The 12,135-nt window shown below is 43.1% G+C and overlaps 1 protein-coding gene across 3 annotated transcripts in view; it reads left to right on the top strand.

The window, feature by feature from the left end:
• Positions 1 to 12,135, top strand: part of MST1R (macrophage stimulating 1 receptor) — a 55,652-nt gene that overhangs the window by 17,152 nt on the left and 26,365 nt on the right. For all 3 annotated transcript variants that reach the window (XR_014522323.1, XM_083488642.1, XM_083488641.1), the window contains exons 3-4: positions 9,584 to 9,772; positions 10,469 to 10,591. Coding sequence is in view for 2 of the 3 variants with exons in the window: in XM_083488642.1 (XP_083344768.1) it covers positions 9,584 to 9,772; positions 10,469 to 10,591 (312 nt within the window). In the remaining variant the exon portion in view is untranslated. The remainder of the gene's footprint in view (positions 1 to 9,583; positions 9,773 to 10,468; positions 10,592 to 12,135) is intronic.

Raw genomic sequence — 12,135 nt, 5'->3', positions numbered from 1 at the left:
TTTCCCTATAGGGGAAATCAGTGAGACAAGAGGAAGTGTGGGTAAGCCCATGTCTGCTGTTGACTGCAAAGAGGGCCACCCACAATATTTTGATGATGTTTTTAATTTCAGTTTGTATTGATAAATTTTAGTGTTATATATTAGCGCCGTGTTTTGTTCCTGCTTCCCCGGTGCTTGTCCTAGCAGGAGATTAGATTTGCAATTGTGGGAACTGTACTATTCACATGTTTTGCAGTGCCCATTGTGCCACAGACAAATAAAATTGCTCACAGACTTAAAAAAACACCCACCTGTTCCATCAATTAAGCTGTAGAACCCTAAAAAAAAGGATTTTTTCATGCTTAGTAACACACCATGTGGTGCTATACTTTTATTTTTAAGAGTGTGACACTTCTTTGTTGACAAAGGTGGCTTCAGGCTGTAATATCAGTCTAGGTTTTTGGACTTCTTGAAACTGAAACAATTCTGGCATCATAAGAGTACTGCAAGCTGTGACCTTTAGGCTAGAAAGTGAGTGAAGTTTACCTGAAAGCTTAGTGGTTAGAAATGTAATTTCAACCCCTTGCAGAATACAAAGGGCACGTGATTATCAAAGCCCTTTCCAGCTTAGCTGCTGTTTTCCTTGAGCTTATTACCTGGAAGTTATAGATACACAAAGGAACTCAAACAAATAAACTCACCTATGCTTACTTTGTGTCTGGTACATTCAGCACCTGTTTTTGCAAGCTGCTCAAATTAGCTATTGTATTCTCTGCATCTGTGTTATAACATCTGTGTTATAATATCCTGCAGTTATGCAGTGTTGTGTTTCCTCTGCTGTTGTAGCCCAACCTTTACCAACTGGGTGCCGTCCAACGGCTTTGGGTTGCAACACCCATCGGCCAAGCCAGCACAGGAGATCCCTCATCTATATACTGTAATGATACCATGAGTTGACAAGGCTAATTCCTGGCATTGGGTCTCAGTCCTACTGAGTCCTGATTCACTCCCACCCTAGGGAGGAAGAATGCCTTGCGCTGGGCAGATGAGATATTAGAGATGCCGCAAGGAAATCAAGAATAACAGGTAGCTTTCCTGACTTTGAAAAGTGTTACTCACTTCATGATTGGGGTGAGGGTCCTCAAAGCATCAGCTGGTGCTCAAATGGCTATGTTGAATGCTTTCTTTATGTAGAATCCTTTGAAGTGGCAATTTCAGTTGACAACATGATTTAGGAACATCAATCAAACCCCAAGCTCTGTTTGAGCCATGCTGAGAGATGCTCCAATCAGGCCCTACAGCTGTGTGTAAAGGGATCAGTGCAGTTCATTCACACAAAATGACCATGGAGATTCATATAATGCTCGGCTATCTCTGGGGCAAAAATGTTCCTGAATTATGAAGTCTCTTTCTGTAGGGATCAACACTGCGAAAATTCCTTTGGCATATCAGCTTTATCTTCACTCTATTCACTTTCAGAGGACAGAGAGCCCATCGCATAACAACATTAACAACAGCAGCATATTTTAGGGGAGGACATCTGTTTGTACCAGCTGTATAGGTGTGAATGCTCCATAGGTTCTACATGCTTCATATATATTCCTCTTAAAGATCGTCAGTAAAGAGTTGCACAGAGTTGAATCAGGCAGTGCATAGTAAAACAAATGTGGAATTTATGGAATCCTGGTTATCATGCCTGTGAAGATAACCAAAGGTGGATCTAGGGGAACACGACCAGTTTGGTCATACTGGGCACAGAGATTCTGGGGCGCTGCAGCAGGAGTCACAACTATGAAGTCCAACGGAAAGCAAGAGGTGAAGGGGGCACCAGATTCTGGTGTCGCAGAGGACGCCATTGAAATTTGAAACACCAAGATAAGCAAGTTGTGCAAGAGTTTTGTGGAAGACATTTTAGACTGCAGCATTTTCCAGTTCTTGTTTGGTGGTTTGAACCTGTTGCTAATGCTCAGGAAATAAGATGAGAATGACAAAAGAAGTCTAGATTGCTCCAAACCTATTAAGAGCGTGACTCAGCCCATAATTGCTCTTCTTGCTGCTTTCCTTGTACGGAAGAACCACACAATGGCACTTCTAGGTCAAAATAACTGTCCCACAGGCCCTCAGCTCACTTCTCTGCAGATTCATTCTGTGTTTTAGAGAGAGTGTGTGAGAGAGAGATTCATTGTCCATTTCCTCACACTCGTGAGCTTTGCACAACTTTCTATTTCATACATTACTGTGCGTATGCTCTCTTTTGTGGCTTTGAGGTTTGTTGCTCAAGTTAAAGCAGACCAAAACTAAGACTTGTCCCAACTATCTTAGTTCGCTGCCATGCACTACACGTGTTGTCTCGGTGACAGCCCAAATCTGCCTGAATATCTCCCACAATGTAAATCCACGCTATAAGAAAAACATTAGCAAATGTCTTTAATAGCTCTGCTTTTTCTCCCTGTTCTCTTAATACGTGGCTGGAAGTGCATGTTGGCATCTGTCCTCCAAGCTAATGAAAACTGTGGCTTTCTCAGGACCCTGCTATGAGTCCCAGACCTGTGCTTGGGACATACGCCTGAGGTTTCTTCACCTACCCCACCCCTTCCCCAGCCACAGTCTTGCCAAAGCAACTTTCCACAAACCATCACTGTTAGAACGGACAGACTGACTCAGGTTATGGTGAAATGGTGATGAAGATTTCCTCTTCACTGCCTTCCTCTCAGAAGGTAGGAAGGAAGCACGTGGAGAAGAGTGCATGCTCATTTTTATTACTTCATTCATCTTCCTCTTGCAGTGCTAACTTGTTAAAGAACAGCAGTGACGGGAATTTTTGTCTTCAAGGCATGTGGCAGCATAGTGGCGGGCCGTCTGATTTGGCAGCTGCGTGGCATCTTGAGCCCCAGCAGTCTTCAAGGATGGGTGTGTCAAAGCACCATAGAACAACAGAAGCCTGACTCTGTATCAGTAGCAGCCTTGTGGTTGCTGTGCAGCACAGACAACTAATATCTATGTAAAGTCAATACATGGAAGGGAAATTGGCTTCACAGTCTGCTGCCATGAACCCTTCCATACATTCACTGCAGAGAGTAGAAGTTTAAGCGGGGATTTCCGTCACGTTCCCATGACTGCTTGGCACATGCTCTTTAATGTCTTTTTATTAGAGAATGTTTTACTCCAAATCAATGCACAGCACATATAATTCCTGAGGAATTCAGGCGCATGTAGAAGAGGTTCTAGTGGGGAAACAGTAGGAAGTAGCCGAGAATAAGGCATGGAAGACCTTACTGGGATTGAGGAGTGGCAAGTCTGATTAAAGGGAGATTTGGGGCAACGCTAATCTTGCTTTGTGTGGGACTGGTGAGGCCAGTGGTCTTACACTGATGGCAGCTTCTAGCCATGGGTCCTTGGCCACTGGCGTGCTTCTCGGAGACTCAGGTCCTCTCAGAGTGGCCTCTGCAGTGGTTGCAAGTGTATCTGCCTTTTTCTAATGTGCAAGGTGTGTGAGAATGGCACACATAACAGTTCCTGGGTGTTTAAAGTACAAATAAAACAGTACATTTTAGCTAAGTAGGGGGGAATATGCAACAGGAAGATACAGTAAATAAATATTTTCTGGGCTTTGCATTGGTGGTTCCCAGAGAGATAATTTCCTACACAAAAAGAGGGGGGGTTGTTGTTTTTTTTTTTAAGCATTATCAAACTGTCACTTAGAAATTTTGGCTCAGCACTAGCTTACTTGCATATCAGCTGCAAACTGTCATCAAAACTAACACCCGTGGCTAAGACCAGCTTTTAAAGAAAGCGTTCTTGGACTAGTTTTTATTTTTTGTAGCCACAAATTTTCTTTTGGCTGTTTAAAATGTTATCTTATGGCTGCCTTTTGTTGTTAACATTTTAACATTGATTATTTTAATATTTTATGTTGTAAATCACCTTGAGAACATTTTGACAGAAAGGCAAGATGTAAGTGACTTAAAGAAACAAATAAATGGAAAGTTTTCACTGTGAAGGGAGTTAAAGCATGGGATTCCCCCCCACCCCAAGATTTATATTGGGTTTGGTGCTGTTTAGATTGTTTATAAATAATCAGGTGTTGAGAATGAAAAATGAGACAGCCAAGTATTCCTGATCTATCAGGATGGTGAGATCTAAAGAAGACTGCAAAAGACCTGCAACATGAGGACTAAGGGGACTTTCTCCTGACTCATGTTTGTTGCTTTTTCCACTCAGGAGAAGCAAGCACAAACCTGCACGAACACTTCTTTAATATTTGTGAACTGATTAGAGGGAGAGAGATTTCTGGTCATACTTTGATTTGTAGGTCTCGCACAGTCAGTTCTTACTCAGTGACTGATAGCAGGAGAAAATGGAAAAGTTTGCAAGGTGGGTGTGAAATGCAGCAAGGAAATTCCCGCACAAAGACAGGTGAGGCCCTGAGTCAGCAGAGCATTGAAAAACTAATTAAGAGGCTACATGATCAACTGTAACTGGTTTAAGTGCTATAGCTTCCCCACAAGGGACCCTGGGATTTGTAGTGGAGTGTGTGTTGATGTGGAATTACCCCTAGCCAAGAATGCTGATTACCTCTGAGAAACTCGTTCATCCATCCATCCATTCATTTGGCAGTTTTCACAAAGCACTTCATCCTATAATTATACCCCAAGGCTGCCTTGTTTCAAATTTAGGATTATTCACACAGTGTGGTGTGATTTTAAAATAGTTGCCTCGCGGTGACTTAACCCTGATACTGTGAGGTCAATTGCTGGAGTAAGGAATATTTTAAGAATTTCCTCCTGAAATTACCAGTTCCATCACATGAATGTCTGTTGTGTAATTGTTTTTATGTGAACAATCCGCTGGGAGACATTTTGCCTTTTCTTTGGTTTTCCGCAAACCCAGTTGCATTTCAAGTGTAAAAATAAACAAATCCTGATGTGCAGGAAGAAAGCACCCTTTTATTTTCTCTCTCTCTCTGAACATTTATTACATATTGATATTTCCTGAAGATGAAGGATCTTTCTGTAAAATCAAGGGAAGCCAACAGGATTTTCTGGGCCTGGTACACTAGATGGGATGGGTGGGGGGCAGGTTGCGATTTCACTTTTTTTGTGAAACCTTCATTTCAAGGGAATTACCTTTGAGTAAAACATACAAAAGCCAGCCAGTTATTCTTTGTTCTGTGAAGGTAGCATACTTGGGGCATGAATGAAATAATGTAGACATGAGGAAAATGCTTAAACAAACATACCAGAGTATCGTCCTCTATCCCTGTTTAGGGAAGTTTAAATTTTTTTAGGTTTTATCACTTTACTTACTATTATTATTATTATTATTATTATTATTATTATTATTATTATTCTGTTGGGAGCTGCCCAGAGTGGCTGGGGAAACCCAGCCAGATGGACAGGGTATTAATAATAACAATAACAATATGTTGTTGTTGTTGTTATCCAGCTTCCCCTCCTGCTCTGGGATGGCTCCCCGTCCTGAGTCCCAAATGGGGGTAGTCAACATCCCTTCCTCTGGTTGCTTGGCAACAGTGATTAAACACCCTTCACAATGGTGTTGCCTGCAAGTGCCAAAGCATTAGAGTAGCCTCCGTGTTTTGTAACTTTCTTTAGACATGTCATAAAATCGTGTCCAATTGACTTGCTATTTTTTTAAAGAGAAAGCTAAGAGGGGGACCTAGTACATTTGCACCTCCTGTAGCCCCCTGTTGATGGCCTTGTGCCCATCTGCATATTGGGTCATTAGCCCACTTCAGACATTACAGGAAACCATGTTTCCCTGTGGTGAGCCCTGGGTTCACATTATCTCTCTTCCCAAGAAGGAGATTGGAACCTTCTGCTTTTGATTTTAAACAAACTATGGTTCCTCATGATGTCCAAACTCAGGAGTTTATTAAAACTAGGATGACTGAGAACAAGCCAGGATCTTGATTTGATTTCTGATTTTAGCTTGTTCTGAAACTATAGTTTAAAAACAGAAATGATTTAACTTCTGCAGACAGAAGGCCACACCCACCCTTGACAAACACTACAGTGGCTGTATCCCATAAATGGATGTAGCCAAAACTATGTGTGGCCACCCAGCACACACACACACTCACATGCACACTACGCACACCACAAGCTTAACACAAGTCACCAGTTTGATACAGCAGCAAAAAAAACCCCTCATGCTATTTTGGCTGCTTCAACAGAAGTCTTGTGTCCCAATCAAGGGAAGTAGTAGTGTCGCTCTGTTCTGCCTTGGTCAGACCACACCTGGAGTACTGTGTCCACTTCTGGGCAATAAGCGGGAATGTGTGCAGAAGAAGGCAACCAAGATGATCAGGGGTCTGGAAACCAAGCCTTATGAATAACAGTCGAGGCAATTGGGTATGTTTAGCCTGGAAAAGAGGAGACTCAGAGGAGATATGATAGCCACCTTCAAATGTCTGAAGGGTTGTCACATGGAGGATGGAGCAAGCTTGTATTCTCCTGCCCTGGAGGCCAGGACCCAAACCAGTGGGTTTAAGTTACAAGAAAGGAGATTTCGGCTAAACATCAGGAAAAACTTTATGACAGTAAGAGCTGCTTGACAGTGGAACAGACTCCCACAAGAGGTGATGGACTCTCCTACCTTGGTGGTTTTTAAGCAGATGTTGGACGACAGTCGGTCATGCATGAGCTAGTTGAAATTCCTGCATTGCAGGAGGTTGGACTCAGGGGTCAGCAAACGTTTTCAGCAGGGGGCCAGTCCACTGTCCATCAGACCTTGTGGGGGGCCGGACTATATTTTGGAGGGGGAAATGAATCAATTCCTATGCCCCACAAATAACCCAGAGACCCAGATTTTAAATAAAAGGACACATTCTACTCATGTAAAAACACGCTGATTCCCGAACCGTCTGTGGGCCAGACTGAGAAGGCTATTGGGCTGGATCCGGCCCTCGGGCCTTAGTTTGCCTACCCATGGACCAGACCCTTGAGATCACTTCCAACTGTACAATTCTATGGGTCTATGACCCATGAGAAACCTTTTCAGTTGAACTATGCAGATCAGCTGATGAGGGGGATTGAGTCTCCTCCCTTATCAGATAATTGAGTTAATGAGTGAGGAGGAGCAATTTGCACCCCATAATGGCACTGGGGTGCCAGGGAGTTGAAACTATGAAGCCATGATGGGAATAAACATTGCCCTATTCCCAAGACATCACACTGACTTTCTGAAGTGCCCAGGAGGCACTGCATCTCTGCCCTGTCCATTGCCATGATGGGAATGAAAATCATTCTGTCGCCCCCGGTGCTCTGCAGACTATTTTTTCCCTGCAGTAGCATCCCTGCCAACAAATTCAGGAAATGAGCTGGCAGGCCACCAGGGAAGACTTGATGTGCTGATTAGGCTTGCAGGACTGTGGTTTAAATAGGGCTGCCATACGTCCAGACTTTCCTGGACATTACCGGGATTTCAAAGGCGGAATTGATGTCTGGGGTCAATTTCCAAAAGGCGGCACTTTGTCCTGGATCTTAGGCAAGTCAATCCTAGGTTTGAAAGAAGCCATAATTCTCTGAGATTGGTTGTTATCAGGATCTGTGGTTTGCTCAAAACCATAAGCAGATGGCTTATTCATGTAGCAGGAAACTATGGCTTCCTCTTAAATCTGAACTGGGCTTTGGTGGGGTGTTATTGCAAGTTTTATTTTCCCTCTTTTCTTTTTTTAAAAAAATGCCTATGTGTGTGCTCCATTATTGTGAATTCAGTTAAGCCTAATCTCTTGTCTTTTTCTCTGAAGAATGACGGACGCTTTCCTCTTTCCTGTAGTTGTCATTTGGCTGCTTATATTGCCCTTTGCTTTGTGTCTCATTAATCTGATCTTGAAGAAACTCCAGATGTCTCTTCCATTTCATAAGAGTGCCTTGCATAATTTTGTGTGTCCTTAAGGCTTGCTTTGTTTACAGTAATTGGTCAATCTCTCCTGCAGCATCTGCTCTTGCTCCTTATAGCTCTGCAGGCTTTGACTGTGACGAAAGTGTACTGTCTACTCTGAAAACATTTGGTTGCTTGTGTGCTAGGAATGGCTGGTGTTCATCCAGGGCCAAGTGAGAAGACTCTCATTTCCTTGTGAGCTCAGCTTCATATATTGGAAGAGAATGTCTCTAGGGCACAATAAGTAGCAGGATAGCATGTGCCGCTGCAATCAAGCAGGGAAAAGCAACGCACCAGGAATGTATTGTGTACGGCTGAATGTTGTGTCCTTAACTTTATACTATTTGGTTAAAAATGCAGACTCCGATTGGTTCAGTTATATAGTGACATCTAACAGACACATGGCTTATGTTGCAGGACTATGGGTGAAAGTATGGTAAGAGTATGGGGCGTTGGAACATTGGAGGACTGAGGAGAAGCTTCTAACACCTTTTCTCCCTTAGCACTTCCTGCCTCTGCCACCAGAGCCAGAAGCTGTGAGAGGCCCAGTGAGAAAGACCTGGCTGGCAGGGACCTCACATCCAGCTCATTTGGCTGCCATTTATGGGCTGGGATTGGGGGGAAAACATACAAATACTGTACATTTTGTGATTATGCACATAACAACTCAGTTTTTAATATATTAGAAGCTGCCTCAAAATCTCAGTTGGTAGGTGTGTTAATCAATAATAATAATAATATCAACAACAATCATAACAACAACAATAATTTATTATTTATATGCTGCCCATATGACTAGGTTGCCCCAGCCACTCTGGGCGGCTCCCAACAAGAAATAGTAAAAACACAATACAACATCACACACTAAAAAAATTCCCTGAACAGGGCTGCCTTCATATATCTTTTAAAAATCACGTAGCTATTTATCTGTTTGACATTCCTAAATAAATAAACAAAATAGAAGTGGGTACAATAGGGGAAGAAAGCAGAATATATTTATTGCCAGGGTATTAAATAAAGAGGCAGCTGGACTTTCCGGCATGTAAACAAACCAGGATTTCTAGTCTCATAAGGCTGCAGCAGGGGGCAAGGGTGAACCTGGAGAAGCTGTTGTCTTACAATTCTTCGCTTTGGCAGGCTGATAGAGAGGGACTAGACTAGATAATTGGTATTTAACCTTCCTGTTCCGTGTCAGGGCCCAGCAAAGTCAGAAGCAAACAGTGTGATCCAGACCTTCCATTGGTCAGGTTACAGAGCAGGCGGGCAATGATCCAAAGGCCCAGAGACAGATGATGTGGTCTAAGGCAGGCTGTATGCCTGGTGTGTTTGTGTGTTTGTTTGAGGGCTTATGCCCTGCCCATCAATAAAACCCCCAAATTTCAGAGCAGGATGATGAGGCAAGTAGAGGCAAGGCACGGGTCTACTTAGTACCTTCTGTCATTAAAAAGTTGTTCAGCCTTGAACAATTGTATAGGTTCAGCCAAGCTTTTATTGAAACTTCAAGTCACTTGTTATGGTTGGTGTGACAAAGCATTAGCGCCCCCTCTGGCCATTATGGGGGTTGCACTGCTGTACAACAGAGGCCAGACTAGGAAGCTCGCTCTGGTGACCTGGTGGTGTGGGAATGCCAAAGTCCCCAGTTTGAGACTCCTAGCATGTTTCACTTAGCATCTGAAACAGCACCTGTTCTCTGTCATGCCAGGTAAATTTCTCAGCCCCACTGGTGAACACCAGCTGCTGGAAGAAGCCCACCTTCATCTCTACAAATTACTACAGGGTGGACCTCTTCAATGGACGTATGGCTGGAGTGCTGCTGACCTCCATCTTTGTAACTGTAATAGATGAGGTGACTGTGGCTCATCTAGGCACATCAGAAGGACGTGTTCTGCAGGTCAGTTAAGAGCTGCAGCTCTGCTTTTTATATCTATTAATATGTGTTTATAATATGGTGCACCTCTCTGCTATCATCTGCCGCCAGGGTTTAAATATCTCTTTAAATACCATCATGTATTTAAATGGCTTCTTGTGGTACTTTTAAAGCTGTAAAGCTGAAAGCCAATCCATTAACATTTAGGAAATATTACCATGTTTCCACTGTCAACTTAAGCTAATTTTATTTTATTCTCTTCTTATTCTTTCTACAAGAAACCCTTTCCCTAGTTCTAGCTCTTTGAGGGAACTAGGGATAACAAACAAGGGGTTTCTCAACATGCTCACAAAATTATAATTCCCAGTGTTTCTTGTAGGAAGTGTCAACAGCTAAACTTCTCAAGGATTTCTCATAATTGAAATTGCTAGTATGAATTACTCTTGGGGTTGTTGGAGTGTCGACCTGCAGAGTATCAGGAATTCTGAACATTAATCCTGGGTGCCCAAATCTATTAATACATCTATTTCAGCATCTCATAGCACTTAGCAGTGTGCAGAGATGTTCATAAAAACGTGGAGTTACTCTCCTGCTTGTAATTCGCAGCCCCAGCAGACAGATGTGTTTGCCAAATTAATGAAGAAGTTCCCTACAACTGTCCCTGCTCCACTAAAAACAGCTGCTGAGGGTGTGTAAGCTTTTGTGTGTGTATGTTCCTAGGTGGTTCTTCCATCCAATCTCTACACAAACGTATTGGCCAACTTCTCCTTGGGGGAGACATTGCCAGTGCTGCGAGAAGTCAGCAAGATGAATGACTTTTTGCTGTTTGTCACAGGAAAAAAGGTAAGAGATGTGAAGCTCTGAAGCTTGACTGGGCATGGAGGTTGAGATTTCAAAGGAAGCATTACTTATTTGCTTGTTTCTGGGTGGGGGGAAGGTTATTCTACAGGTGCTTTGATTTTACATCTGGAGAGAATGCTGAGGTTGCTCTGATCTCATCATCCATCATCTCAGACCCAAAGTACATATTCAGGAAAACTGAGTGGCAGAGGCATTCTACAGCAGTTTAGAGTGCACATAGAGTGCAGATGTTTTGATAGCACCCCACATAAAAAACCTGGCTGCCTGCAGAAAATGCATACATCAGAGTTGTAGCCTAGTCATAGAATAATAGTCATAGAATAATAGAATTGTAGAGTTGGAAGGGACCCCCAGGGTCATCTCCCTTTCCACAGGCAGAAAATTTGTGAGGGGGAAGACTATTCAATCTACCTCTGGCATTCTGAGGAAATACAGTCCTCCAGGACTGATTGACCCTTAGTATGATCCTTTTTGGAAAGAACTATCTTCTTAAGCTATGTCAGAGTAGCAGATGTCTCCCCCTTCAAGATCACAAAGGCTTATTTGAGCTACCTTTTCACCTTATTCTTTTATTAGCATTTCCTTGACTCTTCCAGCCCTTTGAATTTTCATTTCTTTCTACAGAAATCCTTTGAACTTGCTGTCTCTAGCCAGTCATTTATCTCTCCTAGGATGTTGGAACTTTAATTGAAAAATTGGTGCACCATTTCACTGGGCCTCATTTTGTTCTTCTGGTAGCTCTAGGGCTGCCTACCTAACCTTTTTTTGGTCTTAGTGGCTTCATCAAATGGCAAATCCCACTGGATTTCAGCAAGGTTTTTGGCATTTTCTGCTGCCAAATCATTCTAGCCTTACTGGGGGAGAAAAAAATATTCTGGTCAGGCAGCTGTAAAACAGAGCTCAGAACTTGATGACAGCTCCCTGCTGAGACCAGGAGTATTAGGAGCCCAACTGCTTTGTCTCTCTGATGTCTTGATGCCTTGATACAAGCTACAAGCACCGAGTGGCAGATGCACAAGAGGGGCTGTTCTGAGGGTAGATTGCATTCATTGGGTTTTTCCTGTTGTGGACCACCCTGGGAATATGGTTAAAGGATGGTATAAAAATACTTATAAATAAATTGTTGTTGTTGTTTTGGTGAGCAAAGTACATGCTGTTGGAAAGATGTGCTGTTGGAAAGACCATCAGTCCCCTTGACATAGGAACATAGAAAGCTTCCTTACAGTAAGTCAGGTCATTGGTTCATCCTGCTCAGGCTTGTCAACACCAAGCACGGGGGAGTTAAGTGCCACCCCCCTGTCAATCACCTGACATCAACATGATGCCAAAGGACCCATTTTTACTTGGCAGTGTAGCTTGAGTTCAAGCTGTGCTGCACAGGAAGATCCCAGTGGATCCAAGCCAGCCTTGAAGTCACTGCCATTTAGCTGTTTGGTGGTGACGTCAATCCCTGCTTGGGTTGGCTGCACCCAGGAGTTTCCAATACTTTATAGCGAAGCTGATCCAAGTGGGGCTTGGATTCTTTG

Source organism: Podarcis liolepis, assembly GCF_965112155.1.
Source record: "Podarcis liolepis genome assembly, chromosome: 2".
Classification (NCBI taxonomy): domain Eukaryota; kingdom Metazoa; phylum Chordata; class Lepidosauria; order Squamata; family Lacertidae; genus Podarcis; species Podarcis liolepis.
Note: the sequence above shows the minus strand (reverse complement) of the source record. Positions and strands in the feature narration are given on the sequence as shown.